At 38.0% G+C, this 22,690-nt stretch overlaps 2 protein-coding genes across 2 annotated transcripts in view; both read right to left on the reverse strand.

Moving 5' to 3' along the window:
• LOC105200776 (beta-1,4-glucuronyltransferase 1) overlaps nucleotides 1-1,456 on the reverse strand; it is a 47,535-nt gene extending 46,079 nt beyond the window's left edge. The window contains exon 1 of the mRNA XM_011168494.3: nucleotides 1,155-1,456. The gene's annotated coding sequence lies outside the window, so the exon portion shown is untranslated. The remainder of the gene's footprint in view (nucleotides 1-1,154) is intronic.
• Nucleotides 1,457-4,303: 2,847 nt separating this feature from the next.
• Nucleotides 4,304-21,006, reverse strand: LOC105200932. The gene is made up of 5 exons (XM_026130038.2): nucleotides 19,811-21,006; nucleotides 17,579-17,967; nucleotides 11,126-11,215; nucleotides 5,222-5,290; nucleotides 4,304-5,061 (listed from the first exon to the last, which is right to left on the reverse strand). The coding sequence occupies exons 1-5, from the start codon at nucleotides 20,436-20,438 to the stop codon at nucleotides 4,795-4,797; spliced, it is 1,443 nt and encodes a 480-aa protein (XP_025985823.2). The 5' UTR covers nucleotides 20,439-21,006; the 3' UTR covers nucleotides 4,304-4,794.
• Between the last annotated feature and the right edge of the window lie 1,684 nt (nucleotides 21,007-22,690).

Below are 22,690 nucleotides of genomic sequence, written 5' to 3' on the forward strand. Positions count from 1 at the left end.
ATATAATTATTTTATTCTTATTCCTATTATTTACGATGAAAAAGAAACTTAAATTTGATATTCTTTTAGAATTAAAAAATTTAATTTTTTTAATATATTAAGGCAAATAATGGTTAAATAATATTAAAACATGTTTCAACTTCTCATTTTTACTTTTTTAATATTATTTATACACAGTTTAATGAATATTGATGAACTCCTTCTTGCGTATTTCGTATGTATGTACATATTTGTGCAAGCATAGCCTCAAGCACAAGAATACACCGAATTAACAATTATTGAGAAAAAAAGTACAGAATTATCTACTGTAATCCGTTATAACCCATCCGTTATAAGGCAATGAATTAATAAGATAATTATTCATAATGCTAGTATACATTATTATAAAATTTTAGTCTTTAATGTATGATTACATATATCCGTAGAAATATGTAATGTATTCAGATATGAATTTACAAATATATACGGTACAGGATATTTTATGTGATATTTATTGTCTTCGAGAACTTAAATATGTAGATTCTAATAGTCGTAAGCGAAATAAAACTGCTTTATAAATGTAAATCTTCTTCATAAATTTATTACTTCAAGAATAAAATAGAAAATAATTAATTATCTACACACCGGTATCCTACGCAATAACGGAGTTGTATATTATTTCTTTGTAGTAAATACAATATACATGAAATTAAAACAATTATTATTAAATTAAAAGAATTATTAATGAATATGTGATTCTTGCATGCAAAAATATTTTTATATCAGTTCGTTTAACAAATATTTAATAAAAGAATTCTAGTAAAATGTTTTTGTAGATATTAATTTCATAAAATCTGATATGAAAAAATCTAGTCCTCATGTAATTTGTTCAATTATAAATTTTAAACGCTTTGAAATATTTTACATGTATATATATTATATATTTTTATTTATTTATGCATATTTGTTATTTCATAAATATTTTACAAATAAGATAACAAACAATAATTTTAACCGACTACTTTGAGAATCGGAGACAATCTAAAATATTTTACGTTACACAATATATTATGTGCAGCGTATTATTATATTACACTGCTTAAAATGTACCACTGCGTAAACGAACAATTACTTCCGCCGACACCGAATAATGGAATAGATTATGAAAATCTCACCCCGCGGTTGCTCCGCCATCACCTGATGCCTCCCCGACCTTCTTCTCCTCTCTTGTTTCGCCATTGTTGCTCCTTCACGGCACTCACACAGCATCTGTTCGCGAAAATACGTTAATTACGATTAAGCGTGCATTAATCATTGGAGTACAACGACCGCGGCACTTTGTACGACACTCTCGATATTAATCGCACACGACGGGCACTTAATCACGTTGAGACAGCAGAAAAATAGGACTACACCAAAACTATAATACGTTCGATATCCGGCGACGTTTCGCTAATGAAGCACGAGCGCAAGCGAACACAGAATGCATTTGGGATGGCGACGAGACTTCGACACACCGCGCGATCAACTTCGCGCGTTACGCGTAATTATCGTCACCGCGTATCTGCCATAATTACTTCCTTGCGCTTGTTGAACAATAATGATAGTGGCGCGTAAATATACGTGCTTCGATATACATTGCTGATTCTGAAAATCCACGTTGCGTAAACTATTAATTTGCAGCACTGGCATTACACACGGAAAGAATGATTTTAGTGCAGTATCTAAACATTTAGCTGGATACACCTTCTGTTCGAAGATAAGTTTAGTTACTGCCAGTAAAAATAATGCAGTTGTCAAAAGCGAATATCACTGGCGTTTATTTTGTCCACCAGTAAAATGAATAGACGATCGATGTGATCTCAAATGGTCAGAAAAATTATTTTCAGGTTAAAAATTGCTGATATTTCAAAGTTACCACAAACTTGTAACTTTGCAGAAATCTTTTGCAGCTTCCGTATGAAAGTTACAAAAGATTTCTGCAATGTTACTACAAGCTTGCGATAACGTTAAAATGTCTGCAATTGTAAACCTTAAAATTTTTATAACATTTTGGACTATTTGAGATCATCTACTGCAGTTTTATTGATGGAAGATACGAAATGCAACGCCGATTTTTTTCACTTCTATCAACTGCATTATTTTTACTAGTAGTAGCCAAACCCATTTTCGAACAGACTAACAGATAGATTTTTGCTGCTGCAACTAATCTTTTTTTTCGTGCTAGCTTAAGTTTTTTTTTTTTTTCTTTGTATCTTGTCTAATAAGAGAAATACTCTACGCTAATTTTTTACGACGATTATTGTGCTATCAATTAAGTTAAATAAATATGCAAATTAAAATTGAAGACAAGATATAATGTCGAATATCCTTGATATCTCACGATATCTCGAAAATATGATCGTCGCTTTGTCCCAGCGCTTCTTATTTAGCTATCTCGATTGAGCAAAGAGTAAACGATTCTCGATCGAAATTCGCGTGGTACCTACTGCAGATATCCGTTCGACGCGGAACCCGTCGAGAAATGAAACCGTCGAATTATGCAAACGGAGGAACGACGAAACCGACCGCAAAACGATTGGATGTTCCATGCTGATGTGTCCAATCTCGTGTAATCCGCACCAATGCATACCCATCCCGCGATTACATCATAATATATAAAGGAATGAACATGTACCATTTATGAGACACAGCTGACAAGTGGGACATCTACCTTCTTTTTTATTCAAACAGCACTATTGAACGTAGATGACGATTGTCAGTCGCACTTTATCATTTGCGCAACACACAAATGTATATGACATATTCGACATTTGCGACGTTTCGGAAATGAAGGCGAATCTGGGAAATGAAAATGAGGAAAATTCGTAAATCGAGTCAATTTCACGCAGGAGCAACTGCGGCTACTCCTATACTTGTACTTTTTAATTTCGAGTGATGTACATAAATAACATGTACATTTTGTAATTACAATTTTCTTATTTTATAACATGGCTGAACAAATATTTAAGTTAGATTTAGAAATACATATCCGTAAAATGCAACATTTGATAATTTCGTTTGTTTGCCGACTGCTCGCGCGAGAAGTTCGATGTAATATATTTTAGCAAATCAATCTACAAACTCGACGATTGTATAATATTGGGATACAATTAAACCACTGCTATTAAAGAAAAGAGAACACAATAAAAATTCTTGCAAAATACTATAGTAAAACAATATATGTATGTTTCAACAAAACTTCGCTATAATCGATAAAACCAATTTATAAAATATATCGATAATGTAACTCCTTTTGTTTTGTTAGTTAATAAATATATCCACGAAAAAGAATAACGCATAACCAAACGAAATAAGTTATCTATGTTCTGAGCTAGATATGACTCAATTATCAAGTTAATAGAAATAAATTTAATTTCTCTTTAAAAAGAAAACATTGTTTTCAGTATATTTTATAAGTTTATTTTATTGACAAGTGCAAATGTTGTTTTAATGAAAAATATTTCTGTCTGAATATATTTTACGTGGATTTTTATTGCTTATTTTCTCGCTTTGGATGGTCTGAGATTGAATGGTGAGATAGTAGTGGTGAGTGAACAGGAACCTTAATAACGACTGTACTTGCCGATAAACTGCGTCGCGCCTTCGCGCGAATCAATCCATTCTGTACCCGTACGCTACGTTTATGACGAAAAGAACGACGGCAGTTTTATCCTATTACTAAATACGATGCAAATCAAGTTAACTGCTAATAAACATACAAAATTCATCCAAAAATGCGTAATGGAATTATTGAATTATATATACATGATACATCTAGGTACACCAATTTTACACATATATTATTAATAAATATACCGTCACATTGATATCAGTCGATTTATCATAGCTTGTTATTAGCTCAATTATTCGATCTGATTTGGTTCATATATTACTTTCGCGCTTTCGATTGAGAGATAGTAGACAAATTACATTTAAATCGCTGTAAAATTCAATGTGCAATGAGAAATGTGCTCAAATCCATGCAGCTTTAAACAAATAATTATCCATCCGTAACTATTGCAACAAAACAATAATTCTCTTTCCAAAAAGTAATTTGATTTTATTGATAAAGATAAAAACTAAAAACAAATTATGAAATCTGCACACAATAAAATAGTTTTAAACTTGGAGAACAAATTTTTAGTTTGTAATTGAAAAATTAAAATTAAATAAATTAGTATCATTGAACTTTTTTAAATTTTACGCTACGAATGAAATAAAATAATAAAAATAAAATAAAATAATGTTAATAGGGAAAGAATAAAAAACAAGATTTTTTTACAGCATTTCGAGTTTCTTTATTTATTATAATTATATAATTTTATTTTTTTGAAATTTTAAAAACTTAGCTTAAAAATAATCATAATAAATTAATTTATATAAATGATTTTTGGATTAAATAATATAAATTTTACTCTTGAAACACAAATGTTAGATTTAATCTGCAATGCTTATTCAAATAGCTTATTCAAATTAATTGGAAATGTAGATAGAAAATATTTGAGACAACTTTATTTGTATAAAATATATTTCGTGATATCAACATATTGACTGCTATAGTCGTAGATATAAAGTAGGCGTAAACAAGGCGTATGTCACGAATGAACACGTGATGAACACGTGACGGAAAGTAAATCGCGGTAAAATATCGATCGGTAGTTATAAAAAGACGGTTAGATAGACTGGGTGGTATAAATCACAAGAGCAAATATCGAAAAATTATATTCGTAGAGACTTTTACGCTGTTTCTCTTATACGAAGCAATCTCGATCACTAGCTTAATGATTGACGCATGAGACGATCTGCCAATTCTTTTTCCTGCAAATGACGCTGTTGCAACGTCTCCAGATGCGCGTCTTCGCGGGAGACGTGTAAAACGACAGACGAGCCAAAACTCGATGTTTTCTCGAGCGTTTCGCTCCTTCGGGACGGTGATGTTTCGTCCATGGCGATCCTTTCTTTCGGGCATATGGCAGGACGTTTCAAGAGACTCTTCTGCGTCACGTTATTCGTCTCAGGGATCCTCGAGCTTTTACGGTTCTGCGATAAACGAGACGAGGCGATGTTACCCATCGACGAATCGCTGTTGCTCTCGCGATCTCCGCTCCATTACGGAGATACGCGAATAATTGCGCGACGTCCTCCGGCGGAAAGTCAGCCGGAGTACCAGAGGGCGAGATCGTAAAAGGGCTCAATTTACCTTTGATGCGGCGGCGTCCCAATCCTTCAAAGGGGGCAAGAAACATTTTTGAGCGATGGCGCGTCTCGACTGTGAACACAAAGGAGATAAGTGCTCGCGAGACGAGTGGGCGAGTCGCTTTGATCGGGTAAATAGGAAGAAAAGACGGAAGAATCAAATGATATTCACGGTCCGTGATTTTACATTTGTTCCGCGCCGCCGTCGATAACTTCGCGAGTCTTTTTCAGCGGGTACGACGTAGATCAAACATATTTTATTTCAGAAAGAGTAACGAATCGGCACCACGCGAGGAATAAAATACCGACACATCACGTAATAAAAAAAAATGAAAATAAATAATATAACAGATATTTTTAAATAATTCAATCTATTCTTTTTATAATTTGAAGTAAGATAAATATAATATGTTTTTTTATTAAAGTAAAAGAAGAATATTTTGGCTATATACAATACAAGCTAAAAGTTATCGAAATTTAAAAACTGAAGATTTTTCTAGGTTTATTCTTTCTTTTTCCCAATCAAGTACCAAAAATTTTGCCCTGAAACTGCAAGAAAGAAAATAAAAAATTTTGATTTATGATTTTTGCAGCAAAAATTACTATATTTTGCTGCAGTTTTAAACAAATAACTTTTAAACGAGTAGTGAATGAATAAATTTTTGCACGAATATTTATCGGAATTTTATTAGTATGTGTGAAAATTTTGATTTAATTGGCAATGCTATTTTTCTTTCAAATTTGCAAATAGGTACTGTAAAACGCAATTTTGCATATGAATCAAAAATAAACAAAAAATCAATTAACTTTTAAACCAATAAGTGAATTGTGCTCAAATTTGAATCAGGTACTCGCACGTAATACTAAAATATTCTATAAAATTTTTATAAATTGATCTTTTCCAAAATCAAAATAAAAAAATGCAAAGTGTAAATTGAACTTCGATTAAAGTCAATAATGGTTTGTCCAAAATTAAAATTAAAAAGGTAGATCATAAATTAAACTAATGATCAAAATCAAGAGCTTGTGCTTTACAAAGTTAACAAAGACAAAGCATAAATTATAAAATTGACTGGGACGGGACCTATAATATAGGTAGATCTCGCTACTCCCACCGTATCACGCGAAGTATCGATGTCAACCAGTCGACGAAATGAGAGATGCGTATCGTGTATACAGGTACTCGTGTACCAGGAAACAGACTACAAATGAAATTTCTGCCGTAGTATGCGAGTCACGAGGCTACTTCTCCTTGTGAGAGGCAGTAGCATAGGTTCAGCCGCGTGTGCGGAGCCGCCCTATTCTCTCCTGTTCGCTTCTCATACCCTCAATTTCTGCCTATGCTCGTGGTCGTTGCGGTTCGCAGTAGTAGCTTTGTACGTATAACTGAATTTACGTGCGGATAACGGTACTTTGGCGTGGGCCACTTCTACATGGACTGCTCGTCTGTTAGCTCGACAGTGATCCCGTCTTACATTCCGTATGCGAACCTAATAGTCAGAACAACTGGGAACTCGATAGTAAACAATATGCAGATAGCAAGAGAATCCAATACACAATTATATGCATATCTACGGATAATAAAATGTATGACGTGCATACACACGTCGCGAAAATCGTAACGTAACGTGCCAGACAGCTACGATAAAATTGCGAAAGAATTTCATATGCAGAAATTTCACATGCTGCTCTGTCGAATTATTTTTCACCAACACGCATTCGCCGGCTGCGCTATGATTTTTACTGCATTCTGTATAGTAATTTGTTGATATTTACGTTGTATGTAAATCGTATATGTAAATCTACGGGCTTTCGCCGCAAAGCTGAAAATGTAATCTCGAATAATCCAAAATGTGTTTGCAATCGGAATCGGATTAAATTAAATTTTTCGCCATTCTCGTCAAATATTGTTTCTAATTTAGCGCGCGATTCATTAGAGCGCGAGGAACATTCTCGCGAACAAACGTTGCAGCGTACGTTCGTTACGGGGGCTCCCAGATGTTAAAACAATATTGCGAATTGTTTCCGCAGTGTTGATCAAGATTCGGTATTTGCATGAGGAAATTGTACGGATTCGTACAGCTCGCGCATTTATGTCGCCCGTCTGTGAATCGACGTAGCGTAAAATTGGCATTATTTTATAATAGAAAAGTCACCAAATACATACTTAAGCTTTTTCTATTACATTTTGCATTTGGTGCTGTTTTGAATACAAATCGAAGTTCAAAATTGTAGCTCGGTGTTCTAGCCATTTATAATATTATTACATGTTGAACCTTTCAGTGATAACAAATTAATTTGTTACAAGCTTTTCTGTAACATGCTGCGAAAGTGTGATTTAGAAAACCGGTTGCCTAAAGCGTATCTGTGATCTCTTAAATCGTATTGTCTTCAAAAATAACAAATTTACGAATTGATGTAATTAAAAGTATAAGGAACAAATAATTGATATTTATTTTATTAATAATTTATCGAAAAAGTGATCGCAATTATGCAATATTTAATAAATAACAATAATAAAAAAGCAAGAACACCGAAATAAAAACTGACTTAAATTCATTTTTGCATTAACATGTTTTTTTATTTATAACAATTATTGATTTTACTGTTATCTCTTATCAATCTTACATTATCATTTTTTTACAATAAAATTTGTGATGGTACGGATTAGGAAAGATAGAGTTAATAAAAAATATCGATTTAATTCTTATAATCATTGTAAATATGTATATATAATGAATATAAAATATTCTACATCAAGCTTTCTTTTATGAAATTGTAACAATTCAAAATAAAATTGTATAATTACGTTTACTATCAGCTATACAAGTTAATGAAAAATTTACATTGGATGTATCTAATTTTCTAAAATGCTGATATCACGTGCACCAATCAAAATAAAACTCCTTGAATTTTTATCTGAATTTCTTATTTACTTTGTATGTTTATCACTAAACGTTGCTTATAAAAAAAAGTAAAAATATTGAATAGGGTACGCTTTAGGAGACCGGTAAGCGTTCAGCAACTTTTCCCTACATGAAACTCGAGAAGATTTCAACGTAACGCGCTACGTGACGCAACGTTGTGTCGTCTATCCGGATCAGTGCGACGTAAAATTTCCATTACTTTCATAATTTGCCAAGTTTAAGCGAAGTAGACCCTTAACCTAATGGTCGGCGTAATACCACGTACTTCCGTCGATATACACACGGTAGATTCTTCCGGCAATCGGGTCGACCAAGTGGAAACAGACGTAGCAGGCGCGGCGCGGCGCGGCACGGCGCGTTCCGCGCGAATAATCGTTAAGCTCGAACCTTTGTAATCTCGCGAGATCAGGTCGTGAGCGCATTCCCGGTTGAAATGGAATAATTGAATACAAGTTGCCAAAGTGCAATTGACTTAGCCGCGGCCGATACGAAACTAAGTTATTCTCGGGAATTGTATCCCGGGAGTGGAGCGTGAATGGAGGGATCCCCCGACCCGGCAGAATTTCATTCTACCGTTATGAATATTTTGTCCCGACGAGACTCACCGCGGCGCGAGCGTTCCCGATATCTTTCATCTTGCGAATCGCAACGCGTCTTCTAACGTTCCATCCCGTTCTCTCCCTCTCACCCTGCTCGATGCATAATAAATTTCATACACAAGAGTGCTGGAATTGCCGCGCGCCGGCGCCGTTGCCGTATGAATTGAAAATATCGAGCTATAATAAAGATGAGATTGGCAGACTGAGAGAAAGGTGGTTTTAAATAAAACATTATTGAGTATTAATATCTTTTATCTACAGCGGAGGTATATTTAATTCAGCAAATGTGTTATAAAATTACGAACAAAACGCGTATTTAATTTAACATGCGGCTATTTAGTATTGATCAGCAGTAAAACAAAAAGCAAAATTGATACTTATTTTTGACCCGTTGGTATATAAATTATAATGTCATTTACCTATCGTGACCCAACTCCGATCTCCGAAAATAAATAAAATAATAGTTATCAATATTTAATAGTCGGAACACTGTCGCGAAATTAAACGAGAAATTGATGTGACAGCAAAAGCGAATGGATAATGATGGGTGGAACAAGATACGCTATCGTAGAAAGACGAGCAACAAGATAAAAGAGAAGAGAGAAAGAAAGAGGGAGAGAGAGAGAGAAAGAGAAAACGCGATCCCGGCATTGTTAACGCGGAGGCGGTATGTACGTAATTAATTTCGTTTATAAATCTTGCGGCCGGTCATTACGAGGCTTGACTTTCACGAGTGCGCCGGGTAAAACGAGCCAGCACCCGTCAGCAATGCCTCTTTTGCGTCCTCTAATTGGCAATTAAATATCGACCGTAACGGGACCGAATGCCATCGATGCTAATTTATCAAGCACGAGCCGCGCGGCTCTCGCCTCGCCCATTATTTTTTACGGTATTATACCTTCGCCGAACCGCCCGGCAACTCGATCGTGATTTGCGAGTCGCCGGGCGACTCGCGAAAAAGAGACGGCACGGCCGCGGAAATGTAATTACGGATTCTTAGATATGTACAATGCGCGCCCGGGACAGTGGACGGTTAACTTTCCGGGAATTTCGTTTCCCGATAATACCCAGATTCCTCAGGCGGTTGGACATGGGATAAGATGCCTCCGCTAATCAGACGCGCGTCGCGAAACCGCGATCGAAAATCTGTCCGACACTTTGAAAATCGCGGAACGCGAGATGCGTTCAGTTGAGTAAAATCCGCTGATATTCCCGATATTATCGTAGGGTTGACAAAGGTAAATCAATTTTTTTTTATAGGTAAAAAAATAATAAAAAATAAATTTTGTTATTAAATTTTACTATTAATGATTAAACTTTACATTTTTGGCTTTTATATGATAAAATGAATTATTTTATACAATAAAATAATTTATAAACATGTTATTTTTTATTGCACAACGAAACAATCGGGAAAAGGAAATTGTCCGATTTGTTTCAACATTTGGGGCGAAGCAGATTGCTAGTTTAAAAGAAACAAAAGAGTATGAATAAACTTTTTGAAAGAACTTGTTAAGCTTTTTTGTTCGCAGAAGTAGCTAACATGATAAAATAGATGAAATAAAAAAAACTAATAACTGTCTGAAAATTTATAATTATCCAGTGGTCTACCCTTATCCTTCTTTGAATTTACGAAATAGTTAAGTATGTAATGCAAATATCAATTAATATTATTATTAATATTAATATTATTAATATTTATATAATATTAATTGATATTTGTATTATATACTTATTTATTGATAATGCGACTATGACTTATTTCAAGAAACGTAATATTTTTAAAATTCTCTGATAGGATAAAGTAGTTGAGTTTTACATCTGGTAGTATACTCGAAAAATTTCTTTCTAATGGATAATATTTTCTTGAAAGTTTACCAGAAAAGATGAAACATCTCTCTTAGCCTTATAAACAGGCATCATTCGAACTACAGCGGCAGTTTCTCAAAATCTCAAAGTACTAAACGCAAGATACTCAGTTTAAAGTTTGAAAAGTGAAGTGATTATAAATATAATTATAAAAATAATTGTAAGAAGATTGACAAATAAATTTCTTTCTTTTTTTTAATATTTCTTACAAATCTACGACAGAAAATAACGTTTTCTTAAAATTAATTTTTGCGCGGATTATCATATGTCATTTGTATGACAAATGAAAAGAGGTAAAACAAAAATCTAGAAGAAAATAAAGATCTTGGTTTTGCTATCGTCTTTGAGAAACAGCATGTAACGCGATCAGCCACAATGATACAAACGTGACATGGATAACGTTGTAGGAGGAAGCAATGGTATAACTATCGGAAGCTATCGATATAGCCTCTCGTGCCTAAGATAAACCGCGATCGGTAATCCATCCAATCGTTGCGGATCGCATCGTCGTACCTTGAATCTTCTCGTTCGCTGCAGTATCTGCTCGCGATTGCGCGCACTAACCGAGTCCCCGTACGATCTCCGGCGCATCAGCCATTCTCTCTGCAACAACAAACAACCCTGAAGCTACTGCTACTATCACTACTACTAGTAATACTCCCTCTACTACAGCTCTACTACTACGAATACTATTACTAACATTACCAGCCTGGCGAAACTTTCAAGCTAAACACGTCGACGCTACATCTGACTAAAGGCTTTATTTACTTTTTGCAGGAGAGTTTAGCGAGACAAGGAGAGAGTAGTCCCTTCGACTCGCGAGCGCATACGTCTACACTTGTATGCACTCGCGAGTATACTCGCGCCCGCAAATTTGCGGACAGATGTGGTTGTAGATTGCTGTTTGCCATGAAGAGGCATCCGTCGGCAAAAGTGCGAGTAAACACAACGTAATATCTTTCGGCATACAACGAAGTTAGGTGCAACACTGATATACGTATATTATACACATGCATTTATATAACTTTACGAAAGTTTGCGTAAGCGGTACATTCCTATTACTGATCCTAATTTATTTTGATAAGTAAATTATGCTAACGAAGATCTTACATGTTTAATTACTAATGTTACTCAAAAACTGCTCAGTAGACTTGAGATATGGATAATTAGAGAAATACGAAAATTATTACATTTTTCATAAAGCATAAAATTAACAACGCAACAAAATGAAAAGGCAGTGACTTTAGCATTAATATTAAACAGAGTTGTGTCTAGTACAGTTTTACGCTATTTAATATTTTAATGAACTTTCTAAATATGTTATTTAAATATTTCTTCGTATTCATATTTACATGTATTTAGATAAATGCATAAATATCAAATATTAATTTAATCTATTAATACTTGACTCGGAAAGATTCGCCTGAGATATTTCGAGTACCGAAATACTTATTTTATCAAAAGTATTTCTAGAAATTCGTCAGGAATTATAAAAATTTCAAAAGCCGCTATTTTCGCTCGAGTGACACATAAATGAAATATTAACGTATTAATTCGTCATTTGCATCGAAAAATTGTTTGGTACGATGATACATATTAGCGATTCGTAAAACTATTTTAGATTTAGAGATATTTAGAGTTGAAATATAGTAGTTGAATATTTTTCGTCTCTTGCTTGCAAACTATCGCCCTCGAACTCGGGTCTTTGCAGACGCAACGAGATCGATCGAGCGGGTCGTACCGAAAATCGCGGGCTGCCAACTCGACCCACTCGAATCCGATACAAAGTAGATTATGCAAATGCTCATCGAACGGGGTCGATGACGGAGAAACCGGCTGGCAGGCAGGCAGGCAAGCAGGCAGACAAGCAGGCTCGGGGTGGGATAGCGGAAAGAAATACAGAACGGGATGGACCGAATGGCGAACGGGAGAAAAGATAAACGTGACGATCGAAAGAGACTGATAGATAGGAAAGGAAAGTCAAGAAGAAATTGCATCTGGCAGAGGGAGCGGATCAGTCACGACGGATCGAACGGCACTGTTCTTAAAAAATAGATAAGTCGAACGAACAACTTTTCGTGTTTTATGAAATAGGCGTCGCATCTCTCCCCGTCTGGCATTTAGAATGCCGGTAAGTGACCGCTGAATGATTGATTGCCGAATCTATACTTTTATTATCATATAATCATAAAATATTGTTACGTTATAATTTCGTATAACGTTGCGAAAAATAATATTTACTAGCATAGTAGCGTAGCTGTATTAAACAGGTCACAAAAGTGAAATTAAATTTTATACAGATGTAGCTTTATAATAATAATAATAATAATAATAATGTAATCTGTTGTATAATTACTAATTAAAATAATTGCTTACTCTGACATTAATAGCCATTTATACGAACTCATTTCAACATTCGGCGATATTCCTCAATTGGATATTCAGCGGTGACACCTGCGATGTTAACGCCATGGGCAATTAATGCCGCGCGTAATTACCGGGTGCGATATTAACAGCAAAGCTTTCAGGAGTCGCTATAATTATGGACATGCCACGTCTTAGCCGCCGCTGTCATCTGCGGACACCTCGTCCGGCTTTATTCACCAGCGTTTCATTTAAACTACCCTCGACGACGATGGCGAAGCGACGGTGACGCCGGTGGCGGCGGCTCTTCGTCGGGAACAAATTTGCTCCCGTATATTGCTGTACTTATCTGCTCTCGTACCCGGACGGGCCCGGTAATCCCGGATAATAGCCTGCGAGTGTACAACGAGCGCGCTCGCGCTTATAAGAAACACCTGGATAAAAGTCCCGCCTGCTTTCCTTTTGCTCTTTCTCTCTATCTATCTATCTATCTCTCTTTCCCTCTTTCATCCCTTCTCTCTTTCTCTTTCTTCACGGTGTTCGCTGTGCGGAAATTCTTGTTCGCCTGTACTTGGACGTGGTATCGGTGAAGTTCGATTGCGCAATTGAAGCTTTTTACGGCTTTACGTGTCGCGATTCTCTACAGCGTCTAATTGCGGACAACGTATTGGCGTGACGCCGCCCTTTTGCTGTACCTTACATAGAGCACGCTCCGTCTGATAGGATTCTTTGATCAATTTGAAGTCAATTTTTAATCAGCGACCATTTAATTGAACTCCCTATCCTTGATTTAAAAAAAAGCTTTCTAATTAAAGTACGCATTTAAATTCCATTGATGTAAAGTCTATTTTATGTTGAATGAAGAATTGAAGTCTCTTTGTTGCTTCTGTTCTAATCTTATTCTAATAATTCTCTAACTAATATAAATTATTCATTTTAGATATTATTAACACAATGGTCTAATAATTTCAACTTGTTATTAAATATTTACTATCTATGATTTTATTACCTAACATGAATAGTTTATATAAATTAGATAATTATTAGAACAAGATATAAGAAGCGTCATTTCTCGGTCGAGGCGAATCTTGAGAGATGTTCTCGATAATATTTTCATATCAATCATTAAATAGATTTTTCTGTTTTACATGCTACGTACCAATATATGATGACTTAAAACGCAGTCGTAAATTAAAGCTAGAAATAATATTTCAAATTTGGTAATCAAATAATAAGCGTCTTAAAAAAATTATAAAGAACATTGCGAAAATAGCACCCCAAGATTCGAATCTGGGACTTTTTCATATTGTGATGAGTGTCGTACCAATTCAATTACCGTGGCACATGGAGAATTTATTACAGTAATTAATCAATATTGAAATTTGAGAAAGCGTCTTTTCAGGCAACAGCTATTTTAAACGTTTTTTTGGTCACGTGTTTTTGAAAGTTTAATGGAATAATATAGATAAAATGTAAGATCTTTTAGGGGAAATATATGTTGTACACAACAATAATAAATTGAATAGATTGTATAAATAACTCAAGAAATAAAAGGATAATATATACAAATATTTAATTTATTTAAATTTTATAGATTTTATAGAAAACGTGCTTGGATTTAAAAAACATTTTTATTTAACGAAACCATTTTATATTTTTTTTATCGATTGGTTTTTTTATATTTTAATATTTTTTTTATCATATACCTCCCCTAAAAGGTCTTACATTTTATCTTTATTATTCTATTAAACATTCAAAAAACGCCTAAAATAGCTGCTTCATAATAATCTTATAACAAGAAATACAAAAATTTAAGCTCACTTTGAACAGTTCAGGTGTCAAGATATTTTTCCTGTAATTAATTAAAACCGAAATAAATTTGTGTGTGTATGTATGTGTGTATCTATAGATTTTTATAAAAAGCCAATTTATGTGATTGACGTCCGGCAAATATGCATGCATAAAAGAGTTTCATCAAGTTTGTTTTTCGATAGCTTGTGGCACTTAGAGAAGGGAGATGACGTGTGACATCTTTGTCTACTTCTCGTCCGCCATGGTAGGCGAAACACCTTGAAACTTTTTACCGCGGACTTGGCATTTTCGCCCGCTAGCAGCGATGTCGGGGAGGAGTCCTCGTGACGCAATAACGAAGCACTTCCGCTTATCCCGGGGCGCGCTTAAAGAGAAAGGGTTCTCGACGTCTTGGGGTAGGCGATGGCTGGCTCTTACACCGCGACGGAGCCGCGTGAAATTTTAATTTCCAATCTGCTAAAATTGTTTTCGCGAAAATGGCACGACAGGGGGCACGACAGCCCGCTCAGAATTCCGCTTCCTTCCAGACACACGAGCGAGCAAACACATCGATCGCCGCGCAAAGCCGGCTGCTCTTGGCGGTATAAGAAGAGTCTTCGCAGTAAACTCGTTTTCCTCGCGTTTCACCGGCCGCGCGCGAGTTGGAAGCGCCCTGAAAAATTTACAGAACGCCCGCTCCCGCGAGCCGAGCCGGGCCAAGACGCTCAAAGACCGCGGGAATTTACTGCGTTCTCTCCCCTCGTCTCCCATGGCTATAAGGGCGACAGCTACTTTCCTACGTCGTGCACCTGCCGCACAGCGAGAGGGACTCGTGCGCGGAATTCCGCGACTGCGCGATCCGAAGAACGTCGATTCGAAAGGACGCTCTGTGGAATAGGATTTGGCAAATCTTAGATATCGTAGATAAGCAGCATTTCCCCATTTTGTTTATCGCATATTATCTTATTAACAAAATTTGCGTTAACGATTGTCGAGGAACAGAAAAGAAAAGACATCTTTTTTGCAAAATATTAATATCTTGGCGTAGTACGTAATACTTGCGGCTTATTGACGGCTTATAGAGAGCGACTCCTTTGAGATCGTATAAAAAGCATATTAGAGCAGTGCATGTAGGAAAGCTCTGAGTGAATAAGGAAGCTTCAGAAGGCACTGAGAGACAAATTACGTGTGCATCTTTGAAACATCAGAACCTGATGTTTCTACCTCACATCTAGTAAAATTGGCGAAAAATTAGATTTTACAGGGCGAAAGGGCACACGTGGGGCCCGAGGAATTTATGAAAACTGGGGCGAGAAATATTTTACAGGCCTTGCGAGGAACAATTCAAAATTTTGCGTCCTCTTCCTCTCTCACTCTCTACAACAGTTTACCCCAGACAATTCCACCGCGCTACCGTAGAGACACGCGGGTGTAAGGTACTCTCGGCTTTTACATCGGAGAAGCGATTATCGCAATTAGCGGATTAAAGTACTTCGTGAATTGAATTTTTCGCTTCGTCGACAAACTGCGACGCTTTCGCTTCTTGCGCGTCCGCGCGCGTCCTTCAGGGCAGACGAGGGAGACGTCGTCGTCGTCGTCGTCGTGACGCTCATAGTCACGCGCGATTGTCGGGGCTGCAATTTGTCGTACGCAGCTCCTAATTTGATATTGTGTTTCCGCACCGAGAGAAAATAAGGAAATAGACGCGAGTGGAAATAGCGCGCTCGATCCCAGAAACGAGTTGCGTGCTTATTAGATTGAAACTGCGAAGCCGTGCGCGTCGCCCGACGCAACTTCTCGGAGGAGCGCGCCGGGTCTTCCAACATGAAAAGGGTTAACTGCATCGTCGGGTCCTCGCAGCGCGACTTGGCGGAGTTTCCTTCGCCTTCGCTTTCCCGGGCGTGGGAAGCCCTCCCGAATCCGTGGCAACTTAAACGACCAGGCTAGCTCGCGGTGCGAAATAAAATCGCGCGGTAAAAGTTCCCATTTTGCGAATCGAGACTTCTCTACACTTCGTGCCAGGAAGTTCTATATATTTCCGTATTATTTCGTCGGGCTCGATACCGTACGTATTTTTCTTCGCTTTCCAGTGAAATGGGTGTTTTACTGTACATTTTATTATTGAAATTGTTTACCGACGCCGCTCTCTCGCTTGCGACCTGCGAGAGGGCCGCAACTGAGACGAGCTGCATCGGTCGACGATGAGCATCGATGATGCTGAAGAATTAATCGAATTACCGCATTAATCGAATCACAGCATTACGTTCTTGCGCCGTAACTGTGTAACTTCGTCGGGCCAAGAGAACGTTGTTCATTAACGTACGTACTCTCGGTGCGATCCAGTCCGTAACGTAATTACCTCACATCGAGGACACCAACGGGGAAGACGCAGCAATAAACATCTAGCGAGATAAAAGGATAAGAATAAAAGAAACGGGGCGAAGATAAATTCTCGCGATAAAAGCACAAGCGAACTCGGCACGCCAAGTTTTAATGACGTTCCCGAGTAATATAAAATACTTTTATACTCATTATCAAGAGAGAGAAAGCAATATAGAAAACGTGAATTATCGAAGCGAGGGAACTTTCCTTGTCCCGGAAACTTTGATCGAACACGCGGACGAAAGATAAGTTTTCGGAAATGAGAATTGCGTGCCGCACATCTGAATCTTGCCTCAACTGATCTCCCGACAAACTAAACGCGTCAAAACTCTAGCTATAGAGACACACAACGAAACATACATTGAAACGAGAGTGAAAAGAAACAATAATGTTAAATTATATTATTATAACTTCGTCACGAAGACTCACCTTTATCTGCACCTCATCTTTATCAGGACCCAGAGATCGATCAGGTCTCGGCACCGACAGACTCCTATACTCCTCGATAGTGTATGGACGATACATCGGTTTCTTCAGCTTGCTGTCCGACACGCTACGTTCTCGCTGCGCTCCCGGGGAGTCAGCATTCGGAGATATTCCTTTGCGCAATATCTCGCAGGATCGTCCAATACTCGTCACACGAGCAGCGTGATCTTCGACAAAGCGACGATAGAAGCTGAGCTCACTGCTGTCGTCCCTCGAGGTGCCCGGAAGAGACGAGCGACCCTCATCCAGACTGAGCTCTTCGAGCTGACTGTCGCCACAAATCGACAGGGTGGAACCCTCCGGGGACTGGATAGGCGGGTATTTCGGATTGTCTGAAAACAAGAAAAAAAGAGAGAGAGAGAACGTGCTTGTGGCGACTCTAATTTCCGTCGCAAAATTAGTTCTGGCGACCGTGACGGCACAATTGTCGCTCGTCATCGCGCGGAAACGACCGCACGCACCAGTTGCCTTAATTAGTTTAACCGTGGACTATCACGTATCGGGTAAAATCAAGGGAACGAATTCCGCGCGGAAAGGAAAAGTGACGTGAAAAGTGGCAGACAGCGACGTGAAAAATGACGCTGTCGACTCCTTGAGGCAGCGGCGGTTCTTCGTTGAAGAGAATGGCGCTTGAAAAGTTCGCACGTCGCCCTTCTATAGGGCGACAGGATTTTTAGAAGCAAGGGAGCGAGATACCATCATATTTTTTAGCTATTATGTGAGGAAAATTCTCTCTCTTTAATAAATTAAATATATTGAATTAGCAAGTGAGCAAAATAATCGTGAATACGTGACTATTAAATTATTTCAATCCTGCGGCTAAAAAAATATATCTTTTGCTCCAATTTATTTTATTTCATTTAAGCAAGAGTTAAAAATAAAAGTAAGTTAAATTAGTTTCACGAATTAATTTCATTTTCTATTCTCTGAATGTTGCACTTTTCACAATAATTAAATTTATTGTTTAACTAATGAGGTCAGAAAAAAAAAATATATATTTTTTTTTATTATGGACCTCGTCATCCGTTTCCGGCCGTAAAATTAGTTTACCTTTACAATTAGGGAGACAGACCTGCGCATCGCAGAAAAAAAAACATGCGAGCGACTAGAGCATTTCCGGCGAAAGTTTCAGATATTTTACAGGGAGCGGACGCGCTTAATCCCCTTTCGCAAAAATATAACTTTTTTCATCGTGCAACTTTACTGCGCCGTAATATGTAGAAACTGTGGCAGCCTGCATCGCTCCGCGGTAAAATCTACCCTCGCGGCGGGCACATCCCGCAAAATAAAATTCCATGCCTTACAATAACGTGTTTGAATAAAGCTCAAACGTATGATTTAATATTCTCGACTCCTGTCGTGTCGGACACGATGTATGACGGTATATTAGCGAGAAGTCGAGATTCATGCGCAAAGAAAAATTTTCTGACAAATTTACGTGAGACCCCTCTCCCCTCATGAATTACGTAAAAAAAATTTCTTTTTAAAAGGTAAAAAATGAGAGAGAGAGAGAGAGAGGCAGAAAAAAGAAACCGCACATTCACATTTATAATTCAATGTCAATAGTTCCTCTGAGCGGGAAATTAATTCAATTAAAAAGCTTACTTCAATTTAAAAGTTGAGAGAGCAGAAACAGACCATTTTTTTGCGCTGTATTTGAAATGATAATTTTAACTTTTGTATTCATGAAAATTGGACTCTTAAATTGGTACATTTGTCGCGATCCTCTTTCCCCACGTCGGATCAAAAAACGGGAAGGCGTTGTACGTAACACGTAGCCTAGAATTTCGTTCTGGCCTCTCGCTTTCGTAATTTCAAAATCTCGCTGTTTTAGGGAAAGGGAAACGACAACGTCAAGCTATCCGGCGAGATTCGTCCGCCGGATTGGGAATCTCATTGTCCCTTTCGCCCAATCTCTCTCGCGCGCGACGCAGAGAACGCACCTCGCTTCTAATCACGAAAGAAAGTAAACGTCCTCGGGAGGGAAGATTGCATCGCATCGCATCGCCTCGCCTCGCCTCGCCTCGCCTCGCCTCGCCTCGCCTCGCCTCGTCCTTTTTATCGGGATGCGACGGAGTGAGCGAGCGCGGAAGGGGTGGCAGCGAAACGCGCGCGCGTTTCGGCATTGTTCCGCGTATGTTCCGAAGGAGGGATCTGATCTCGTTAGAAACTAACTGAATCTGCGACGGTAAAGCTCCGAGTACGAGGTTGTCCTGGCCGGTCCCCGCGTCCACGGTATGAGAACGTTGCCGAGTTTTTTGTCGGCTCTCATGCCGCCCCCGCTGTCGCGCAGACTGCATTTTGACGAAGAATTTCGCGCCCCCGGGGAACGTCGCTCCATCTCCGCCGCCGTCGTCGTCGTTGTTCTCGACGTACGACGACAACGACGACGACGACAACGTCGACTTCTCGCGTCGCCTTCTCCTGCACGCCGCTCCCCGACGTCGTTCCTCTTTCTTATGCAAAGCCACGGTTCTTCCCGGGTCGCGCGGCATTCCTGTTGTCGTCGGGCGAATCCTCTTCCGCTCGTAATTATCGAATTCCTGCCGTCGGTGCACCTGTCCTCACGTACGGTGCAGTTGGCCCCCGCCGTATTGTCTAAAAGATTGTCGCCGGAATGCGTGATTAGAATGCGCTCTTTCTCAAGGATCGAGGGAGGGTCCGTATTATTCGCGTAAAAACTAAATAAGCCCGCGTATCGTCGCGAAAACAGATGCCTTCCCCGACGACATTTTACTATTGACGTAACGCAATTTGTACCCGTGTCATTTCTCCATTCATTAGCATCCGCGTTTGCGTGCATCGCACCGGAATTCTGTTAGCTCGCGTGCGACGGTAGCGCGCGTGTAACGTGTCCTCTCTTCTCCTAATGAGTCGTCGATTCTCGTCAACGTTCTCTATCGTTCTCTACCCAGCATATTTTCGCCCGGAACATAATAAAATTCTCTTATTCTCTCACCCTTCTTCCCCCTCCCCTCTTTCACCCACTAGAATCAATAGCGGATTTCCTTGCTATTCACGTTACCGTTCGCGCTACTTCATCTCACCTCCCTTTTCTCTCTCTCTCTCTAACTTTGTTCGTCGCTTTAATTATCTCGCAGAGTTTTACATTACTGCAAACGACGACCACGGGGAGAATCGGCCACAGATATTACGTTTTATATTATATAATTGGTACTGTCGTTAACGAGGCGATCGATCGCCTTCGGTTCCGCGCGAGCTTCCACGCGAGCTCTCAGGGCTGCCGTCGAACTTTCGATCGACTTCCCGACCGCCGCCGCCGCCACGTCGACGGTGCTCTGTGCGCCGATCATTAATTAATTAGCGCGCGTTATCCGCCCGCCCACCCATCCGTCGGCCGAAAGCCGCGACTTCCCGGATTACGGCGAATCGAATCGTATTACACGGATCGCCTCTCGTTGCCGATGTCTTTTTATTGTTTATGCGTATATGTGCGCTGCCGCGCGCGCAATTATCCCACGTTAACGAGGGGAAACAAGAGCCGTTTCCAATGCAGTTTGATAATATAGGATTTTATTCCCAGAGCATTACCTACGGGGAAATCTTGAAGTGGTATTTATTTTAATCAAATCTCACATCATTTTCGAATATAATGCGAATATTGTGGATCTTGAGCTTTTTAATGTTATTCTTTAATTTGCAGTTTTCTTTTAATTTGACGTGAGACCGAAATAATTAATAAAATTATTTCATCTAGTTTGTTCTGCCAAGATTATTGCTCTCTCCAAAAGGGTAAAATTTTATCGAAGGTATATTAAATATATAACCTTATTACGTTACGACTGCTATTAAATCTCTTTGCTTCGAATTAGATTCGCTAAAATTGAATTTATATCGTTTTTGATACCTTTAATCTGGGATGATGTTGCTAATACGGAAATTATTTGAGACGACGCATTCTTGACGGTTCTGTTGTCGGATTTGATCGTTTCCAGGTTATCGACGTTATCACTATTAACTGAAGCACGTTTTTTCAAGAAATCATCCTCAACGCTCTCCAGAGAGTCCAAAGAATATTCCGACATCGCTGCGAAATCTTCATCTGGTGCAGAAGTTAATAAACACGCCATAAAGCGTGTAAAGCATTGGCGACATTAATCTTGATGGATCTCCGTTTTTCGTGCGGCAAACTTCGCACTTTTTTTCTATCTATATTAGTTGACCCCAAAAAAAAGTGCATGCGGTAAATCGTATGCAAAATGTGTGTCAATTCCGGGGAAAACTTTTATACGGAGTGTATTAAGGTGCCGGAGATCCTAATCTTCCCTAATCTTATTTTGCTTTAAGCCTGAAGCAAACTGCTCTTTGAGGAAATTTCGAGGAATACTCGTTTGACCCAATTATTTCGACATTGCATATTAAACGGCATAGAACGTAGGCATCAAACTTCAAATATTGTGTTATTTTACGACCAAAAATTTACCTTGAAGTTTTAGCTATTTATTATTATCGAATTTTTCAAGTTCATTAAAAAATCGTGTCTGTACGTATCCCACATTCATTGAAGATAACTAGAATTTTATCATATATTTTATTACATAATTATAAATAATTATTGGAATAAGATTAAGATACTGAAGAACGGAAATCAGTTATGAATGTTATGATTTATTAAGCAAACTAGATGAGGAAATTGAACTTATCCAGATGGTAGCATCTCCTATACAATACACCTGATGACATCTCTAGGCTTTACAGAGAAGCAAATTATCATTTAACGATAAGATAGATACTTCGACTCCTTGTTATCATACTAACATATCACATAACTTGCAAACTTATTTGATCACTACAAATTTGATCTACATTTATATTTGATGAAGAATATCGTCGATACCTTAGCACTAGTTGCTAATCAATTTTATGCGTTTTTTTTACGCTTGATGTGTTGTATTTTATTACACCTTTACGTGATAAAAATTTACGTAATATTAATTTTTTAATAGCTCTATATCAAGATGTAATTGCATAAAATCTCCAAATTAAGAAACTAACAAAATATTTTTATAAAAATATCTTATTTGAAGAAATTTT

The sequence above is a fragment of the Solenopsis invicta genome, chromosome 2, assembly GCF_016802725.1.
Source record: "Solenopsis invicta isolate M01_SB chromosome 2, UNIL_Sinv_3.0, whole genome shotgun sequence".
Classification (NCBI taxonomy): Eukaryota; Metazoa; Arthropoda; class Insecta; order Hymenoptera; family Formicidae; genus Solenopsis; species Solenopsis invicta.

Bases quoted from the DNA above. Each gene is read 5' to 3' on its own strand.
- LOC105200932 (XM_026130038.2), bottom strand. From the start codon at position 20,438: ATGCACGCAAACGCGGATGCTAATGAATGGAGAAATGACACGGGTACA. The intron at 5,291-11,125 runs GTACGACGATGC...TTGTGTTCACAG, and splicing joins AGCGAACGAGAAGATTCAAG to TCGAGACGCGCCATCGCTCA. The intron at 5,062-5,221 runs GTAAATTGAGCC...CGTTTATCGCAG, and splicing joins GGGACGCCGCCGCATCAAAG to AACCGTAAAAGCTCGAGGAT.